We start from the raw sequence: 21,213 nt of genomic DNA on the forward strand, positions 1-21,213 counted from the left end.
GAAGAGAATTAGGCTCATAAAATAAAACAAAACAAAAAAACTCCCACAACATTGCTTTCATTGTACATTTCATGAAAAAGACTTGCCTGTCAACATGTTGAAGCTGCAGCGCGTCCATTGGTCAGTGTCTATGTTATAGGAGTCTATGTGGCGTACAAGAATCCGATCATTATTGTAGTCCAAATCATTCCCGCCTAAAACATAAAGTCTCCTTTGGACAGCAGCCATGGAATGGTACACTCTCCTCTGTAACATGGGGCTTCGGCTTATCCACTTATTCTAGAAATGTAAACAAAGAAAAACTGGTCTTAGGCTAAGCAGTCATTGGAGACTTGCAAGTGCTACAAGTGTCATATATCCCTCTTGCGTAAATATATTGCTAAATTTGAATGTTACTTAGAACAGCAGGTCAACTGATTGGACACCCACACCATAGCTGGCAATCTTTGTAGCTCTGTATTTTAATATTTATCTTTTGGGAGAATTCAGAGGTTTTTTCCACTTCTTTAGAATGTAGCCGTGTGGTAAATGTTGTCTTTGGTTATACTTCAGGCATTGTTGGTTTGATAGGATAAGAGGACAGATGGAAGACACAACCAAATGTTGATTTCTTAAGTGTAACGGAACCATGAAAATGGTGATGCAACAGGAGCACAGGTGAGCCAGGGACTTTTCTCTCATGGACACAACATAGTATTTCCACCATCCCCCAAAACATTAACTTTTTCATCTTATCTCCCTTTATCCTTTATTTTAGAATATATTGAAAAAATCTTATTTCATGACATATGGTAAATCTGAATTACTCATGGACAGATTTTAATCAAGGGATAGATTCCAAGCAAGAGTGTAGATTACAATTATAATTTTCATCTGTTACACTTAATATTATATTGTATCTGTGCTGAAAGAGTCATGATAAAATTTTTGAAAGACTAAAGGTTTCAGACGTTGCTCTCTCATGTCACTATTAAAAAAAAAAGCGATGCGGACGTGTTTCAGTAAGAAAGTATTAGATCTCTCCTCTGCATATAGCATTGAAAACTGGAACAGTAAGCTATATCAGGGCTAGAAGAGGTTTTTTTTCCCCGCCCTTCATTCAGAAACTTATTTGGTTTTTATCTTTAGGAAGCAAAGGAACGGGGAAAAAAAACCTCATAGCATCTTACCAAAGTATTCGTGCATTCCGTTTTGTTTTCTTTATCCCTCCATATTTTGATTTAATCATTTATATAAGAAAAATGTTTTTGAATATGTATTAACCAGGAAGGAGGCACTGCAGGAGTTTTACTACTTTTTTAGGGGTAAAAAGACATGAATCTTTAAGAGTCAGAAAATAACTGCTCCAGCTACCTTTAATAGTCAAACAACCTGCTACAAAAAGTCTAATTTAGTAGTGGGAGAAGCTACAACTATTAGTCTGTGGGGTAATTTCTTATATTAAATACCCTGTAACTTGATAACTCAATAGCCTCTGACAGTGGCCTCCACAGTATATAGCTATACATTACAATATATAAATATCTGAATATTAGGAATTAATTTTTGCATTAGCAGTCCAGTCCCTTGACACAAGACTATAGACACCATCTGCTTTGCAAAGCCTGCCTGCATCCCCTGATTATATCTTTAGCTTCCTCCACTGCAGTGCCTGCCAGGTGAGCCGCCAAGCACTGCAAAGGCAAAGAAACAGAGGGGCCTGGTGGGGTCATTCCTAATAAGCCAGCGTGTGAATACTAATCAGTGGTGGGGAAGCAGAGGTCACCGCAGCCTGCTTGTTGGCAGGTAGCTGTGTGCTCTGTGGCAGATGGCAGGCATTATCGACTCTCCACAAAGGCCTACCACAGAAACAAGCACTACTGCTGAATGATAGAGTTATTGAGATTCTGTGCAAGATGCAAGCAGATGTGATGTTTTCCAGTACCCACCGTAAACAATATGCCAGCAGAATTTTTAAAAAGAGCATGTGTGTACAAACATGAAGTAGACCTCATTTAAAGAATGCTAACACATTCTTCCTCTTTAACTGTTTGTGTTTCAGACTTGCCCTCCTGCAATTAGCAATTTACGCTGAAGTAGCCAAGCCACAGATATTTTTAATGTGCGTCTGCGGAGACTACCTGAGCAACTAAGGAATCTAGGCAAAGCATACACAACATAAAAAGGAGGCAATGTTTAGAAGTATGATGCCCAAATCACAAGCAAAATAAGACTGTATCCTGTGATCACTGTGGGCACAGATTTATAACAGAACCTCTGTATAATCAATAACAACATATTGTGCCCTTTAAAAGAAATTGTTAACTGTGATTCCTATAGCCAAATTCTGCTCTTGGATACAGACGTGGTGCTCCCCATAAAATCAATGGGAGTCACACAAGTATCTGTTGGCAGAATTTGGCTTTAAATATAAAACTCAAAGCCCCTATCCAGCAATCAGAAGTCAATATCCTTCTATAGGGGCATAAGAGTACACCCATGCTGATGTGACTGTAGGATTAGGATGTTTGTTTCCCTAATACAGGAGGAAAGGACATATTACCATGTCCCAGTGCTCTGAAGTTGTGACTGGAGAATTCTAATCTAATCAAAACACATACATAATGTATGACCAAATTCCTAAAAGATATTTTTGGTGCTCAGATAATAAAGAGATAGGCACTTCAGCAATATAAAAAATGGTTAATTTCTTTTTTTTTTTTTTAACAATAATATCTATTTTAATCAACTGCTTTGCAATAAATCAGTTTAACAGATCACTGATGGGCAGTGTAGGTCCAAAATTATGTTTTTGTGGTAAATGAAAATTTTACAAACCCTATTATTAATAGAAATAGTTTCATGTTCATCAAAACACTTTTGTTTGGTTTTACACATTTCTCTGTGGCATGTGGAGCACAAATATCGCAACACTGGGCTACCATTGGAGAACCAGTATGTGAAACTGACTACTTTATTTGCATTGTCCAAGGCTAATGGTTTGCAAAAATCAAAAAAGCAGACTAAATGGTGATAAATACAGTAGATTTTTAACATGTTTTCAGTGTTGCTAATCTAAGACGCTTCTAGTAACCCAGTTAAGGAGTGTTATTTTTTTTAAACAGTCGCCCTTATTCTCTGTTACTCTGTACATGTATACTCATTTACAACAGTGGAAAGCAGGTATAAACCACTAGTAGTTTGAATTGGCAGTATTTTTGATCTGCCAGTATTCTCTAATATACATGTGTTATATACCTTGTCCATGCAAACATATAAGCAAAACCTACAACATAGAAACTCACCTGCTTAGGATCATATACCATTAGCCTGTTCTGGTATTGTGCAGTATTTGTTACTCCTCCTACAAGAGATTTTACATGGGTTAAAATATTTTCATGAGTACCAAAAAGGACCAAGATCTTAGTAAAGCAAATCAATCACATTTAGGACTATAATTTTATATACCACAGTATTAAGTCTACAACATAATTATATTACTTATTACCAGTTTTACTTTCACGCAGTTAGACCTTTTGATCTAGTTAATAACTAGCACAGCTGATCCATGTTGCCAGAATACAAGGCAAAACAAAAACAAACAAATAAAATAATTGATCTCTCTCTGTAAAGCTAATACCTTGGGCTAAAACATGGTACAACAATACTATTTGTTTAGTACACTGACCAGTCTTCAAATGTGCTAAGGACTATTATAAAGAGCATGGTTCAATTGTTCTCCATGTCCATTGAAAGCCGGACAAGGAGTAATCAGCTTAATCTGCAGCAAGGGAGATTTAGGTTAGATATTAGAACAATCTTTCTAACTAGAAGGATAGTTAAATTCTGGAATAGGCTTCCATGGGAGTTTATGGAATCCCCAACACTGGAGGCTTAGACAAGAATAGGTTTGTTAGACAATCACCTGGCACGAGTGACCCTGGTCACTCCTTGGTCCTACCTCAGTGCCGGGGGCTGAACTAGATGCCCTCTCAAGGTCCCTCCCAGCCCTACATTTCTGTGATTCTATGTGCTCAAGCCTGTTCAAGACACAAAGATTAATCATAATAATAATAATCCCTAGCATTTATATAGCACTTTTAGTCAATAGATCTCAAAGTGCTTTATGAAAGAGGTCAATAGCATTATCCCCATTTTACAGATGGGGAAAAACGAGGCACAGAGAGGTGAAATGACTAGACTGTCCCTGCTCCAAGGAGTATGCAATCTAAGAGGCAGTCAAAGAGAAGAGAGGATCTATGGAGGAAACCACAGCACAGGAGAAAATTTAGGAGTTGGAGGTGGGGATTAGAGCTGTAACCAAACAGGAATGGCACTATGAGGCATCATTTTCATTTAGAAACATTGCGCTGAATCTTAGAACAACAATCACTTTCACATATAATTCTGAAAGAAAAACAAAATGAGATTTGTATATAGGAAGAGAATATCTTGCTCATAGAAGTAGCCATGTGAGTAACTAGCATATGTATGCTGTGGGCTCCTTCAACAATGGTTAAGTCTGAAACACCATTAACCATTGCCAAGAAGCATATCCAAATACTGCATCCTGGCTGCTTAGCTGTCAATATAATTTACAAACAAAGATGAAAGGCACCTTCAAAATTCCCAGGATAGTTCATTTGGCCCAAATTGATGCTTCACATTACTGATTTGATATACAATAACCCTGTGCTCTCTTGGTTTTAAATGTTTGTCCTCATAGACCCCGATGCTGTAATCTGATCCACACAGGTGAAGCCCTGCGCACACTCACATCATTGGGACACCACGAAGCATTGCAGCATCAGAGCCTTAGGCAATTCTTTGTGTCAGCGACAATCCTCAACTGTGCAGAGCACGGAGGAGACAAAGTGGTCTCTAAACTGATTTTTGGATTAGTGGGAGGGTGGGGTAGATCAGCCTTCAGTGCAAGTCACAGCAGTCACAGACCAGCTCTAATTTATGTTGGCTAAACTAGTCCCAAGGGGCCAATCACACATTGCGCTTCAGCTCTGCCTCCTCTTGTCCCCAGCCAACCCTGAAATGACCCTACGGTTGAGATAGTGGCCAGGAGAGCTGTCCAGAGAATTCTCCCATGCAGGAGTAATCCTCAATTGCTCTTTGTAGCACTCTGCTTACACAAAGTGACCTTAATGGGGCCCAGGATCTGACCATGTGTCTTCCTATGGGCAGAGCGCACTGTTACCTTTAAAAAAATCATAATTAAAAAATAATTTGCCAATATCTGCTTCCGGGCTGCTCATCAGAAAGCTATAATCATATTTCCCCTTCATCTCTAACCTCAACTTCTCTATTTTTTTTAAATGAAATACTTAAAGGTAATGTCCAAAATAGAGCGATTTCCAGATATTTTGTACATAGATACTTAGAAACTTTGTATCAACATCTATATTGTCTCCATAATTTGGTTAACCTCAAGATTCCATCGCGCCCTGCTGTGATTATTTTTTAATCTCCTGGGTTAATAAATCTTGAAATTCACCTAAGCAAAAGTCAATATTTATTATACCACGTCCTATGGTCAGGAATAGAGACAGTAATGATATTACACCTGGTCATGGAAAAAAGCAAGCTACATCCTGCAATGTCAGTAGTACAACCAATTAATAGGAAAAGCCTCCCATTCAATGTCTTGCAGTTCCAGACATTTTTACACATATAGGAGAAACTAAGGACAAACATATTAAAACAAATTGCCCTTTACTGCTTGGTGATAACACTGATTATTTATATTACAGCCACGTCTTGAGGTGCCAATCCCATTGTGCTAGGCACTGTATATGCATGTAGTAACATGTGGTCCTTGCTCTGAAGAGTTTGCAATGTAAACAGACAAGCCAGACTCTGGGTGTTCTTTCAAAATATTTCCACCCTGCTACGATGTTGCTATTTACTGTCTATCACAACCTCTGTAGATTACATATGCAACAATATGCATAGGCAAGTTCTGATTATTCCCCTTCCTAACCTCAGGATACATTATGTAGCTCTGTGTTGTTGTACATCCTTGTATACTGTCAACTGTACATACAGCTACACAATGATCCTTGTATACTGTCAACTGTATAAACAGCTACACAATGATCTTTTTTCCTAATCTTTGTTTTGTAATTCGATTTCTTTTGCATATTTCTTTTCTCTTGTACAGTAATATTTAGAAATGAGATGTCAGATTACTATTTTGAAACATAAAAATCAGTTATTTTCTGAATTCCGTTAAATGTTAAACTACAGGAGGTATATTGGAAACATGATGCTGGGCCTCTTACCAAGTTACTCTTAGGAAAGAAAAGCCTGGAAACGGTTTTGGTTTAGTTTTGTTTGATGGAGGGGTTGCTTCCTAGTAAAATAATTCATAAATAATCAAAGAAATTAAAACCGTTTCTGTTCCCCATAAAAAGCCTCTCATACCAAGTACTGTACACAGCCTACATTTTTTTCCTGCAATACTACTCATCGGTGGTGTTTTATCATTACATTCCTTTCACATGCTGCTCTTCACTTTTAGATTAATCTGCCAAAATGAGATGCTAAGGATTTGCATACAGATTTGACTACACAAAAATAGATATGGAATTAATAACAGTCTCTATATGTTTTAATTTCTTCTAGACTGGAGTACCCTTGCCTCCAGCAGTATTCTTGGCTTTGAAAGTCATCAAGCTGATTTGTCTGCTCTTAGGTTATGATGCCACATGCTGCTACACTGTCCCCTGCAATCAAAGTGCTTGCATAGATAGATTCTATGCCTTCCCCTAACAAGTATATTTTATAGATTGGCAGTTTTGATCTCCCCTCCCCAAGGGGATAATCTGCATCTTAACAGCTTTCTTTAGCTACATCTGTCATTAAATATGCCATCTTATATCAGCATCAGTTTTCAAAACCAAGTTTCTCCTAACTTTGAAGTGCTATAGTGAAAATTTTAAATTTTCTGCCAAAATTCCAGTTTAACAAGCCTGAAAGTGTCCTCTTGAACTACTGCTTTAAAAATACTGAAGGCAAAAAGGAAAGGGAGGGAAAGGGAAAAAAAGAAAATGTCTCTTAAAAAATACACAATAGGGAGAAATAAAAGTTTAAATGGTACCAACAAGGATAGCGGCTTTCCCTCATAAAAATGGAATTTCTTAAAACTTTTCTGCATTATTCTCCCCAAGATACAGGAATGCGCAAGTGATATCATCTCTATAGAGATACATTTAAAAACAAAATTCATATTAAATTCAAGTGTCAAGCCATAGCAATTACGCTGTAGTAGCTGGCTTATGTGAGAAGAAAGTCTGGGTGTAAATTACTACAGTTTGGGAAGTCCAGCCAGCATTTCCCAAATATCAGGCACTAAATAATAATAGTACATTAAATTCATTGCACTGTGACAGAAGTGATTTGATTTTGGGACCCAAAGCTTCAGTGAGGAGAGGCATTCCTCCCCAGTGGCCTCCCCATGACAGCACAATGCCCAGATCTTCCTTCTGAAGGTGATAGAAAGTGAAAAGGTGGGGGTCCAACCAGCATTAGCGCCATACACCTGTCAAGGTCCTTATACTGCATTCATCAATATTGTCTAACTCCTGTGCAGATTTTGAAGTGGAAATCCATGCCAGGCCTGCCGGAGTAGTGCAATATAGCAGGTACTTCCCAACTCAATCCACCCAAAAATCCTAACCACACAATTCAGATCTCAGATGCCCACCTACACAAAGAAGTTTCTGGAGAAGGCGAGAGGCTTGCCACAGAACCACTTCCCCTCCCTCTTTCACTGACTTAGCCTACATGGGGAAGACACTTTGTTCCCCTGTAGACTATGAAATGATTTGTAAATTGTGTTGAATAACTTCATCCTGCAGCCCTTACTCAAGCAAGTCTCATAGAAATGTGTGTGGGTTTTGGGGGTTTTTTTGCCTTAAAAAGGCTTGTAAAATCAGATCCCAAGTGCAGAATATTATCCATAATACATATGTCCTAGATGCAAAAACCATCACATGACAGGGGGAATGTAATACAATCAAAGTCCCAGAGAAAGTATCACAAACCCATTTGAAGTCCCTGAGTGCTGAATTTTTGAGTTGGCCGGGAGATGTGTAAAACCACATGTTGGCAAAGAGCTCCCATGTACATTTATTCCAGCAAGTACATGGAATATACGGTATTCATGAAATGTACCCCAGGGTACACTCTGCTATTTTCAGGAAAGAATCACCCTCTTCTCTTCCAGTTGTGTGCCAGGAACTGCAGCCAATGGGAGCTGCGGGGATAGCGCATGCAGTGCGCAGATCCCCCTGGCCCCTCCGCCTAGGAGTTGGACATGCTGGCTGCTTCTGAGAACTGCCTGAGGTAAGCACCTCCTGGCTGGAGCCACACTACAAATCCCCTCCTGTACCCCAACTCCCTGCCCAAGCCCTGAGCCCCCTCCCATACCCAAACTCCCTCCTGGAGCCCACACTCCCTCCCATACCCCAACTCCCTGCCCCAGCCCTGAGCCCCCTCCTGTACCCCAAACTCCTCATCCCTGACCTCACCCAAGAGTCTGCATCCCTCAGCCAGAGCCCTCACCTCCTCCTGCATGCCAAACCCCTCGGCCCCAGCCCAGAGTCCCCTCCTGCACTCCAAACCCCTTGGCCCCAGCCCGGAGCCCCTCCTGCACCCCTAACTCCTCATCCCCAACCCCACCCAAGAGCCCGCACCCACAGAGGCAGCCCTCACCCTCTCCTGCACCCCCTGCCGTGAAAGTGAGTGAGGTTGGGGGAAAGCAAGCGATTGAAGGGGGGGGAGGATGGAATGAACAGGGGGCGTGGCCTAGGAGAAGGGGTGAGGCTTCGGGGCGAGGCCTCGGGACAGGGGGTGGGGCAAGATGTTTAGTTTTGTGCAATTAGAAAGTAGGCAACCCTAGCTGCTGCTCATATTTTTCCCTAAAGAAGCAGAAAAAAATTGACCAAGGTTTCGAATAGTAGCAATGAAATCCCAGGAGTCTCTGCTCAGATTTCAATCAGTTGCACCTGGAAAGGCAATGGGCAGCAACAAAGGCACCGAAGTGCCCTGTCTGCAAGATAAGTAAACAGAACTACAATGGTTTGCACTCTGTTCATGTTTGAAAGATTCTATTGGCAATCAGAGTCTAGATACATAAGTGTCATTTTTAAAGGAAAGCTTATACTGGCCAAAATTTTCAAATTTAGGCCCAAATATTTAAGGTGACTCTCAGGGGAGTTAGGCACCTAAATATCCTGGAGATCTGGGCCTTTGTGCCTGAAATTATGTATGGATTTAGATACCTAGGCAACTAAATAGAAATGGCCTGATTTCCCCAGGTGCTGAGCACCCACAACTCCCACAGAAGTGAACAGGAGATGCGGCTACTTAACATCTCTGAAAACCAGACAACTTATTTAATCACCTATTTTTAGGCACTTACATTTGAAGTTTTTGGCCATTCTGCAGTAGCTGATTGCACTTGCTCTGAAAGCTTACTATTGACTATTGAAAAGTGGATTTTTCAAACAGCGAGTACTAATATTTTGGAATAGCAAAATATGTTCTCTGCACTATCCTCCCACTCCTTCTGCATCTACATAGAGAGCACGATTATCTGGCCCTGAGAGATTAATTAATGATAGAAAACTGACTAAAGTTATGGATAGTATCTATACACTACCTTTAAAAATACTAATATTTTCAATGTACATGTCCCACTTATTATCTTGCCTGTCCGTAACATAGATCAATACAATACTAAATGGATTTGTATCATATGCTTTAGTAATTCATAATAAGATGTCATAAGCTAGCAATCAAAAATACACAGAGTACTCTCTTATAAAGATAGAAATTAGATATAAAAGAGAAGACCTATCTAGTTCATCCTACTGCCAGTACCTTGCTCCTTACTGTGACCATACTGTACCATCCATTTTGCAGCAGAAATTCCACCGATACCAATATCAAATACAGATGGTATGATCTGATCCCGTATATTTTCTGTTGCTCTGTCCAATTTTCAATCACTCAAGCAATGGGGCATCCACCAAATTTCTTGGAAGGCTATCCTACAGTCTGATTAATGTATTTTACACATATATTTAAACACTCTACTACACTGGTTCATTAAATAAATAAGGATTTTATTGAAAGATATAAATACATATTTAATCCTGTCTATTGGGCACATTAACTGTCTTCAAAATGCTTCAGCGTAATTATCTATTTTCCTTTACTTTGTATATCTTGATGGCTTAAACATTGCTTTTAACTGCTCCAATGTTCAGCTAAATTCTGAATTGTTTATTCACTGTTGTATGCAATGGGTAAGGTACACCTTCAAATGGGTCTAGCTCTTATTTCTACACAAGCCTGGGTAAACATATTCTCCCACTAAACTTAGCATGGCCAGTTTTGGAAGCCATCAGAAATGTAAACTGTGAGGAGAAATAACTAAGGGCGGAGAGGGAGCATGTCGTACCTGCCTATACTGATACTATGTCTGGACGAGCACCAGGGCTTAACAGACATAAATCACTATTGGCAGATCAGAAGTCAGGTAGTTTGTAACTTAGGTTAGTATACAACAGTAAGATGTTGCACTATTAAGCACTGCACACTATTCTTCCATGATCTCTGACATCCTATGATGCCTCTATCTTCAGCCCCTTTATAAATGATGTTCATGAGTATGTATATACATATACTGGCCACCTGCTATAACTGATTCCCATGTTTTCTTTCTTTCTTAATATCAAAGGTCCCCATCCTGCATTATGATCTATGTAGGCAGACTGCTGCACCCACACCGTTGACCTCATTGACTTCCCAAGAGGGTTACACTGCAGGATTGAGACATAAATACATAACATAATGTTGCATTCACACAGCATCTTCTCTCCAGAGGGATCTCAGAGCACTGTATAATACATTCACTTCTAGGGTGAAGGATGGCAATCAATGGATGCCGTATGTGAAAACTGGACCAGCTTATTCTTGACTTCCCTGAAAAATATTGCACACTTTATAACCTTCCATGACCTATTTCTTAATAAATAGCAATATTTTTCAGAAAACCTATGTAAACACCCTTAAACTTGCAAGGTAACTAATGTCAGGAAAATCAATATGAAGGTTGATTACACTTTGTCCTTAACTCACACCACTGTGAATGGATAAAATAATGTATATTGGACCAAGTTAAGAACGGTATGCTAGTTTGAAAATTGAAATGCTTTACTTTCATCAATTTGGATCATAAAATTGAGATTCATAGATTCCCAGGCAAGCAGGGACCATTGTGATCTAGTCTGACCTCCTCTATAACACAGGCCATAGAACTTCCCCAAAATAATTCCTAGAGCAGAGCTTTCAGAAAAACAGCCAATCTTGATGTTAAAATTGTGAATGATGGAGAATTCACCACGACCTTTGGGAAATTGTTCCAGTAGGTAATTACTCTCACTGTTAAAAGTTTACACCTTATTTCCAGTCTGAATTTGTCTAGCTTCAACTTCCAACCATTGGACCATGTTAGACCTTTCTCTGCTAGACTGAAGAGCCCATTATTAAATATTTGTTTCCCATGTAGGCACTTTTAGACTGTATTCAACTCACGCCCTAACCTTTTCTTTGTTAAGCTAAATAGGTTGAGCTCCTTGAGTCTGTCACTATAAGGCAGTCATGGATCTTCTCTGAACCCTCCCCAGTTTTCAACATCCTTCTTGAATTATGGGCACCTGAACTGGACACAGTATTCCAGCACTGGGCACATCAGTGCCAAAGACAGAGGTAAAATAACCTCTCTACTCCTATGCAAGATTTCCCTGTTTATGCATAGAAAGATTGCATTAGTTCTTTTGGCCACAGCATCGCACTGGGAACTCGTGTTCAATAGATTATACACCACAACCCTCAAATCTTTTTCAGTCACAGCTCCCCAGTATCCCCCATTCTGTAAATATGTTGCATATTCTTTGTTCCTAGATGTATACATTTACCTGTATTAAAACACACATAGTTTGCTTTTGCCCAGCTTACCAAGCAATCCACATTGCTCTGTTTCAATGACCTGCCCTCTTCAGTATTTACCACTCCCCCAAATTTTGTGTCATTTGCAAACTTTAATCGATTGTTTTAGGTTTTCTACCAGGTCATTGATAAAAATGTTAAATAGCATAGGGCCAAAAACAGATCCCTGTGAGATCCTGCTGGAAACACACCTGCTTGATGATGATTCCTGATTTCTATTTAATGTGTGCCACATTACTTTTATTGTTCTAGTTTTTTTAAAAATCAAAATGTTATGCAAAACCAACTCAAACACCTTATGGAAGACTAAGTATATTTTACATCAACGCTACCACCTTTATCAACCGAACTTGTAACTCATCATTTGATTCTTTATTAATCTAGTCCTGTGGCGGCAGCTCCCAGGATCAGTGTCAGACTGATACGCCTATAATTACCCAGGTTATCCCGTTTACCGACACTTGATCACAGCATGGATACAGAGGTTAGGTTTTTTTGTTTGTTTGTTTGTTTTTTTTTTTAAGTAAATATGCAGCATTTTTAATCTTGTATTTGTCAGCAAATAGATTATCATTTTGATCACTGTGATTTATGAATTGTGATTGGAAGTAGCACATATGGTACGCAACTTTGAAGCAGGACATATTTAACAAAGAGAAAAGTACTGTATGAACATTCTAGTGGCACCTTAAAGACCAACAGATTTACGCTCCTCATTGTTTTTGTGGATACAGACTAACACGACTACTCCTCTGATACTTGTATGAGCATTATGCTGCTTCTCTCATTCTCCAGTGGTTTTATGTATCCATACTAAATTCTTCTAAAACAGTGATACTCAGATTTCAGTGGTTCAGGTGCCAAATTAGCAATCAACATTACCCAAAAGAGCCACTGTAGTGTGAATTCATTGTTTAATTTATTCATATTATATAGCATATATATTATTCTCACAGCAAAATGACGGACCAAATATCATTATTTTATCAACTACAATTGGTTAATATCGTAGTAAAAGCATCCTGATTGGTTAATAATTCAGTCACACAGTGTTTGAATATCATGGGCTGCAAAGAGCCACAGGAGACACAATAAAGAGCCCCTTGCAGCGTGGGAGTGTCAGTCTGAGTATCACTGGTCTAAAATAAAGGCTTAGCCCGACCTTTCCAGACATGTAAACCAAAGTAAACTTATTGGTTTAATTCATGACAATAATTTGGTATTTTGTTAGTACCTCAAATTGTGTGAAACGTTTTCTACCTGATATCCAAAGAAGTCCATCCACCACAGATCCTGCATGACATGAAAGGGATCTGTCAAAGGACTGAACAAAGGCCCACTTGTTCTTCTTGGGACAATACCGCTCGACTGTAGGCAAAACTTGACGCAGTTCATTTCGTCCCCCTACCGCATAGAGGTTCTCATCCACAGCTCCCAATACAAAATGTTCCCGGCAGTTCTTCATTGGAGCTATCTCAGCCCAAGAGTTACTACGGGGGTCATACCGACAGGCAGTCCTTACCGCACAAGTGCGGCCTGTGGCATGCTCAACCTCTCCACCAGCTACAAACAGAAAGTCTCCCATGACAGCTACACAGTGGTGACTTCTCCCAACAGGCATGGGAGCCAGTTCACTCCAGTTTGCAATCCCCGCTATGTGAACATTCTCCTGATCTACTGGATTGAAGTACCGGAGTTCTTTTACTTTACAGATCTCACGTTTTTTCCCACCGATAATGTAAAGAGTGTCCGACTGGAAGCGAGGTTTCGTCCGTCTGGTCTGCCAAACTGGCTGTGCATAGATGCTCTGGTGGTATGTCAAGGCCTCATTAATAAGTGCTGTCGCAGTTTCACTAGCTTGGACAAGAGGATGAGAAAGGGCTACAGTATGTAGTGTATCCACATCCATAAGGCCAAAGCGGACATACTGGAGAAGTTCATCCATGTACTGATAGCGGCAGTTGTGTTCCAACCACCTCACAGCTAGCTAAAAAGTAGGGAAAAACACAAACACAAAAAGCAATTATCTATATTAATGTCATGACAGTGTTTGCATTCCAAGAGGAACTATACATTTGAATTATTACACGCATAGAGCAATGTATGAGATACTTATGAGTACATAGATATCAATATATGAGATGCATTCTCAAATTTCATCTGCTATTTACATAAAAAGAAAATGATTATCTACTGTATTAATATATGATCATCATACTGCTATGTAGTAAATAACCTGTTCCTCTCCCTCTACAACATCAGGGGGTTGCTACACAAAATTAACAAGAAATGTTAGCAGTTAGCAATGCTTTAGGAGCTCATAAGGTCCAAGTAATCTGTCAACATAGGAATCAAGCTCCTGGAGAAATATAATAAACAGAAGCTATTTGGTCATTGAAGACCACAGGGTACACTTGATGGGGGAGGGAGGGGGGGAATCAGGAAGGTTATGGTATGGTGATTTAAGAAGAAAAGGCTTTTTCCCCTCCCCACCTCCCTTCATTCCTGTTTATAACAAAATACTGAAGGAAGAAAAATTAGGTAAGTATAGCATGCATCAATTTTCTTCCTTCCTGATTTTTTAAACCATAATATTAATATGTATACACCCCCACACAATGCACAGAGGACAAAATTCAGATTAGTCGGGGTAACAACAGTGCCTTTCACCCTCATGTATTGTTTACCTTAAAAAATAAAATTGCCAGTCCCCCACCTCCTTGCCTGTTCAAATAAAAAACAAACGTTTTCTTGAAAAAATAGGTAGAAATATTAGTCTGGGATAATGAATTGGAATGAAAGTTAAGAGAATAAACAAAGCTAGAAAACTAAAAACTTCCTCATATTAAAAATTAATGTAAATGCTTTAACCCCTTCACTACTGAATTCTCCTGCAGCTGTGGAATGCAGTGGTATTCGTCATTTCAGTGCCACCATAAAGCAGAACAGCAAAAAAGGACTGCAGAATGTCAGTGATGTACAGGTCCTGGGTGGTTCCAATGTGCATATAACATAGCTTGTTGAATAGTCAAGGAGCTAAATTAAAATAAATGTAAAACTGCTCATAATCTGAAATCCCCAACTGAACAGTTTACTAAAGTAATATCCTCTTCTGTTTAGCTGCCATAACTTGAGTTTAATAGATTGCATTTCCCCATCTTCTAGTTGTTTCCACCACTGACACCTAAATCGGTATAAGGAACCCAGCTCTCAGCTCTACTTTAGGTAACAGTGATGTCACCAACTGTAGAAAGAGAGAGATCTCTTATACCTGGTCTGGGGGAGCAAAAAGCCCTTATAGTTCACATTTAAAATGTATTTCTTTGTAATCTGTAATCTAATGTCTGTTAGTTATTTAGAATCTCATCCCCTTTCTCCCTTTAGATTTTTTACCATATGTGTGTGCGCACGCACACCCGCACTCTGTGACTGTGACCATGGTATCTGGATATTTGAAGAGTTATTGAGCTGCAGCACAAGGAACCGAAATCTCCATTATGAGGCACTCAGCCTGCTGCGTGAACTACGGCAAAAGCAACTTCATTTATAAGCAGCTTCTGTGGTACCAACAGTGAAAGTATACATGATTTTGTGGGGCAGTATAAAGGCTTTGTTGGAACTGTGTACTGTCTATATAAAATATAAATTTTTCTCTAAAAATGTGTGAAATACTATTAATATGTACACTGCACATACATGACAGGCTTTAATGTCAGATTTGCCTATGCCCAGCTCCCCCACCCCAGCTTGTGCTGAGCACAGCATGGCTAATACAGTGATCCTAGGCCTACATTTGCAACTAGCATATATTAATATGATTCCTCGCTGGGCCTTTTCTAGGTAGGTAGGTAGGTAAGTATGCAGAAAGAAAGCCAAATGCTTTAGACTTGTTTGTTTTCATTCCCTTGTCTTGCTACTGGTAACGATGACGGCTGTGTCAATTTCAGTGTCTTGAAAAATGATATTTGCATAAGCTTGTTTTTATAAAAGCCACAAAATCCACTAAATATGCCATTCAGCGTATACATTCACAGCACATGCAATGCCCTCCCTGTAATAGTGAAAGTTGCTGAGAAGCGGAGTGCCTGGTGTTACAATGCTATCACAGAGCTGGCTTTAGGATGTGCAGTACCCTGTTGTCATAAAGGTAGGTCCCATGGTTTAATGCCTCAAAGACTTAGCCTCGGGGCTCCAGCAATCCAGTTTCCCTCCACAAGTCCAACTGAGACAGATTCCTGGTCACAGACTTTCACCCTCTCCAGGGATCAATGCACACCAGCAAGTATTTGCAGTGACATCAGGCAGCCTTTCCAACACAGAGTAAGCTTTATTAGTCTACTGGAATACAGCACCAGGAAGTCCTTAGGTTAGCAGTGCACAGAAAGGCAAAAGTTCAAACATAGTCCATCCTGGTCAATGCCAGGGCTCCACCCAGTCAAGTCGTTGTGGAATCCACCTTAGCTGTCCCTCTCTGTCACCTCCAGGTGAGAGCTGTGTGCGACCCTGTGAGCTCAGCTCTTAAAGCCACCAGACACCTTCCCCTTTGTTCTCCAGCTTCTGGCCTTTGCTCAGGTTCCCTGATGAGAGTGGGGGAAAATCTCCTCTTGACCACTGGTCTCTAGGTGTTAATGTCCCAGCCATTCGGTTTCCACAGTCTCATCAAATCCTTCCATTGATATGGGCTAATTCTAGCTAGTCCTGAACAATCCATTCATATCACTGCAGACAATTATGTGACAGTTTTAGATCAGAATCAGGCCTCAGAGATTGAAAACAAAACAGGACATTAAAAACAAACGTCAATAGATTTCTTCAGTTCTGTCTATAACATATAATGTGGAAAGAAAAAAGAAGCAGAGATTTTTTTGACACAATTTTTTTCTGAACAACCTCTCTACATCTCACTGTGGAATTGTAATCAAACAAGCCAAAAGAAAAAGTCATAATTACCATAAGCACTTGGGACACAGTTTTAGACCTATTGATATTGATGAGACAAAATGAGTAATGAAAACAATGCACTCTTTATAGAAAGAGAACTCACTAACATTCTCCATCTATTTATGATCTGTGCCAAACTAATGGAGTTTGGGATTTATAACTTTAGTGCTTTATCTGGTTGTTTGTTTTCCAACTGACAAGCCTGCATTTCTATGTGCACCTACTATAGTGAAAATGGGTGTGTTGGCTGTAAAATATTCCTCCAGAACAAAATTTGGAAGTGTGATCTGGCCTCTGATTGGAGTTCAGGTAATTCAGGGGTTCTTAACCTTTTCCTTACTCCCCTCTTCCATGAAACCGCTTTCCCATCTGACTGGGACCCTCTCCCTTGTAGCAATATGGAAAGGGCATTGTGGCTGTGACCTCAACTCCTAGGGGGCTTGCAAGCCCAAGAATGAGCACTAATGAACCAATTGTTTATTAGGGGTCTGATCCAAAGCCCACTGAAGAAAATGGAAGGACTCTCTGATTCCAGTGGACTTTGGGTGGACCATTAGTGCATATTTATAAAAACAAATGGGGCCAACCCAAATATTGCTTTTGGAAAAAAAGTACCAAATCCCATGAGCTTCTCAAAGCTAAGCTTACACATGAACATTTTAAAAAACAAACATGGAACAGGGTTGCTTGAAGTTGTTGGTCCCCAGGATATTAGAGAGACAAGGTGGGTAAAGTGATATAATTTAGTGGACCAACTTCTGTTGGTGAGACACAAGCTTTCAAGCTTACTCAGAGCTCTTCTTCAGGTCATGGGACAGAGTTAACCACAGGCGCCAACTCCACCCATCAGCTGCTCAGCAGGCCCTGCCAATCAGCTGTTTGGTGGTGGGTGGGAGAAGCTGGGGGAGGGGGTGGAGCAGGGGCAGGAAGAGGTGGCATGAGGGCAGGGTGAGCTCGGGGAGAGGGCGGAGCAGGAGTAAAAAGAGGTGGGACGGGGCTTCAGGGGAAGGGTGGAGTGGGGGCGGGGCCTCAGGGAGATGAAAGTCAGCACCTCTGGAGTTAACAGTAGTCTTGTGACTAAATGTCCAGGACTTCCTTTGAAATTGTGCTCTGCAGGTACTACCTCATATTTGTTAGCAATATCAAGAGCGAGTGACTCAGATCCAGAAACAACATGGCTAAATATATAAAATCTTTTTCCTTCTGTCATTTTTTTTAATTAGAAAAATGTGCATAAAAGTAAGATTGTAATGAGCTGCATGTAGAACAATCAAAATTATTATGTATTTGCATCTCTTTTACGCCATGAACCAAACAACTACAAAATTATGCATAGGATTCTCTCAATCTGAAATTGGTAAATATTAATAATCTTTGAATCTGCAATGAAATGCCTCTTGCCCCTCAACCCTGAAAAGAGGGGAGACTTTCTGATTCAAAAAGTTGTAGGATGTTACTGAGATCACATTTACACTACATTAATCTGTGTATGTGTATAAAATATGCCCCGTCTCACAGAGATATTTTTAAACTGCTGTTTGTCAGTTTTATGAATGTGTGTATATATAAGCAACCCCCTTTGTGACGCTGCATTAGCAAGCAAGCAAACTTCACTTTCATTTGTACACTCTTATTTTACCATCAGAATTAAAACATTTACTTTTATTCAAGGTGAGGGCTAAACAGTGATTTTAAAGTTTCCAGGGTTTTAAGAGAAAATGAAAGAAAAAATGTTCTTCTGGATGTGTTGTGCCTTTGGGCTCCATTTGAGGGGAGGGGAAAAAAAAGACAGAGAAAGCTACTGTGAAGGTCAGAGAGTGAAAGAACTTCCTCAGGGCACAGAATAAATTAAATCCCAAAGAAGAAATAAAATGTGATTTCCAGAGTGTGAGGCACAAACTCAAAATGACAATGATTGACAGCCAAACTATATCCGTGCAATATCGAAGACTGCACGTTCTCATTTACCTCAGTGTAGCCAGCAAGCGCCCATTAAACATCCGTCTGATGCCCAAATTAACCTTCTTGGCAAACTGAAAGAGGCACAAACTATCATAATCAACCTTTCATTATCACAGCAGCCTCTAGTTAAAGGGTCAGAATAATTGTGCCATCAGAGCCCTGATTGTTTTCAATCAACAGACGGCTGGAGTGACAGCTCAGTGATGGAGTAGTTTGATGAAACCGCACCAGGCCTAATCAGAGCAGATGAAAGGAAGGCATGATTGGTGCAAATGAACAGTCGTGCCTCTCTTTTTCATTTACAATCTGAAATTACTCTTAAATTTACAGGGTTTTTTTTCTCTCTTATGAGTACCTCTGAAAGAATGTTTGACTTATTATGAGTTCTGACAGTGCAGAGTTATAAAACACAGGTAGGGTTTTCAGCTGAGGCTTTAAGTGGGTATTCAGCATAATTTTAACAAATTCGCTCTTGAAAAGCACAAAATGACTAAAGACTTCCAATGACCTAACCTTTCAGTGCTGTTTGATTAGCAGAACAGTTTCTCACAGCTAACATTCTTCATGATGAAAGAAGATAAAAAATGATGGGCAAAGATCTCCTGCAAATGTTTTCTCTTAACCAATACATTTATTGCATTATTGCTCTCCTTTCCACAAAAAAACTTTAAAGAATGTCACATTAATAATCTTTTTCCGCTCAGAGTGAATAACAGAATCAAACAGAGTCTGTTTTTTGAGATTAAAGTGGAAATCAGTTACTGTGCTCAGTGTATCAATACGCAAGCTTCATGCAGGCTGCAGTTGATTCAGGCAGAAGTTCTACAGGGATGGAAAGTGAACCTATTTGTTTAGTTGTCATTACCACACTTATCAGTCTCGGATCTGAGTGCCTTACAAATTTTAAAAGTTAATTTTGGCCCACGTTGATTAAAATTGGAAAGATTGTAAAGCCCCAGTTCTCTCCCAGCTCTGCACTCCAGCCACAAGGCTTTCCATAATGCCAATGGCTATTGAAAGGGAAGCATTACAAATCAAAGGAATCTCTCTGTACAGCTGAATAGAGCAGGTATTTCAAGTGGAGAGTGGTAGATCTTTTCTTCCCCGTTGTGTTGTTCGTGGCCAGCATCAGATGTTCTCTCACCAATCAGGCCCCACTTCCATATATCAACATGCAGCTCAGTGCTGCAAAACAAAAGGAAGCTTAGCAGCAAAGATTAATGTTTGTCTGAAGTGGGGGAGGAGGGAGGAGGCTGATGCTAATGCAAAAGGCTTTAAATAATTTTGTAATGTTTCCTGTCCATTATGTATGTGCTGGCTAATGAAAGATTTAATTCTTTGAATGGATTGGGTTATAAGCAGAAATAACACACATTAACCAAGTTAATGAGGAAACCGCCATAAGCACCCACATAATAAAGGACCCTAACTGAGCTGGTGGCAAAGAGGATTCCATTTTATTTTGTTTGTATTTCCTTTTTCTGTAGTGATGTCTATGGCTGACAACAATGTATTTTTCTTTGGAAAACCTGGGGCTGTGAGCAGTACACCTGTGCATCAAATGGATATTAAACCTCATGCTTCAAGACTTAAAACAATCCTTGCCTGTTCGGGATCAGGATGAGGCCTTTGTGAGGGTAGATTATCACACATCTATGGTGTTTTTCCTCTGAACCATCTGGTACTGGCTACTGTGGACACAGGTACTGGAATAGATGGACCATGACAATTCCTACGTTCCTAAAATGTGTGTGCTTTTTTTTTTAAATGAAAGAAGCTCACTCAGGTTGTGTAATGGCTCCAAAAATAAACACAGACACTGAAGTGCTATGGATCCAAGATGAAAGGGAATAGATTAGGCATTCCAGGACCAGGGTTAAAGTAAAGGGCATTTGGGGGGGGGGAGAATTGGGAGATCCCCATCCTCTCTACTCCCCCTTTTTCTTGGCTAGCACAGATGAGAGCACCAGCTTCCTCCTATTTCAATCTTTAACCACTGCACATTCCCACTCACTCCCTGCCAAGCCTAAGCTACTTTGCACAATTAACATATAGGTCGAGTGGACTCTTGGGAATATTGTCATGGAAGTCTGCGACTAAGCTTGCTACTGTTAAGCAGAAAGGTGTAGTTATCTGTCACCTTACATGGGGCGGGGACAAGAGTCGGTGGCTGCTCTTGGGCACCCCAGCCCCCTGCCCAGGGCAGGTGGATGGTTGGGGGCTCCCCACAGTGGCCCGGGCTCTCTGGGAGGCTCTTACCACAGCCCAGCTGAGGCTTCCGGCCTGGCCAGGGAGTGGGGC

At 40.1% G+C, this 21,213-nt stretch overlaps 1 protein-coding gene across 7 annotated transcripts in view; it reads right to left on the minus strand.

Moving 5' to 3' along the window:
• Positions 1-21,213, minus strand: part of KLHL32 (kelch like family member 32) — a 176,855-nt gene that overhangs the window by 8,316 nt on the left and 147,326 nt on the right. For 5 of the 7 annotated variants that reach the window (XM_054021347.1, XM_054021346.1, XM_054021350.1 and 2 more), the window contains 3 exons: positions 13,270-13,996; positions 3,285-3,343; positions 87-279 (listed from right to left, as the gene is read on the minus strand). In XM_054021347.1, coding sequence (XP_053877322.1) covers positions 87-279; positions 3,285-3,343; positions 13,270-13,996 — 979 coding nt within the window. Of the gene's footprint in view, positions 1-86; positions 280-3,284; positions 3,344-13,243; positions 13,997-21,213 lie in introns of those variants that run through there. The other 2 variants (XM_054021352.1, XR_008444235.1) reach the window with 2 other exon arrangements.

Source organism: Malaclemys terrapin, chromosome 3, assembly GCF_027887155.1.
Source record: "Malaclemys terrapin pileata isolate rMalTer1 chromosome 3, rMalTer1.hap1, whole genome shotgun sequence".
NCBI classification, from domain to species: domain Eukaryota; kingdom Metazoa; phylum Chordata; order Testudines; family Emydidae; genus Malaclemys; species Malaclemys terrapin.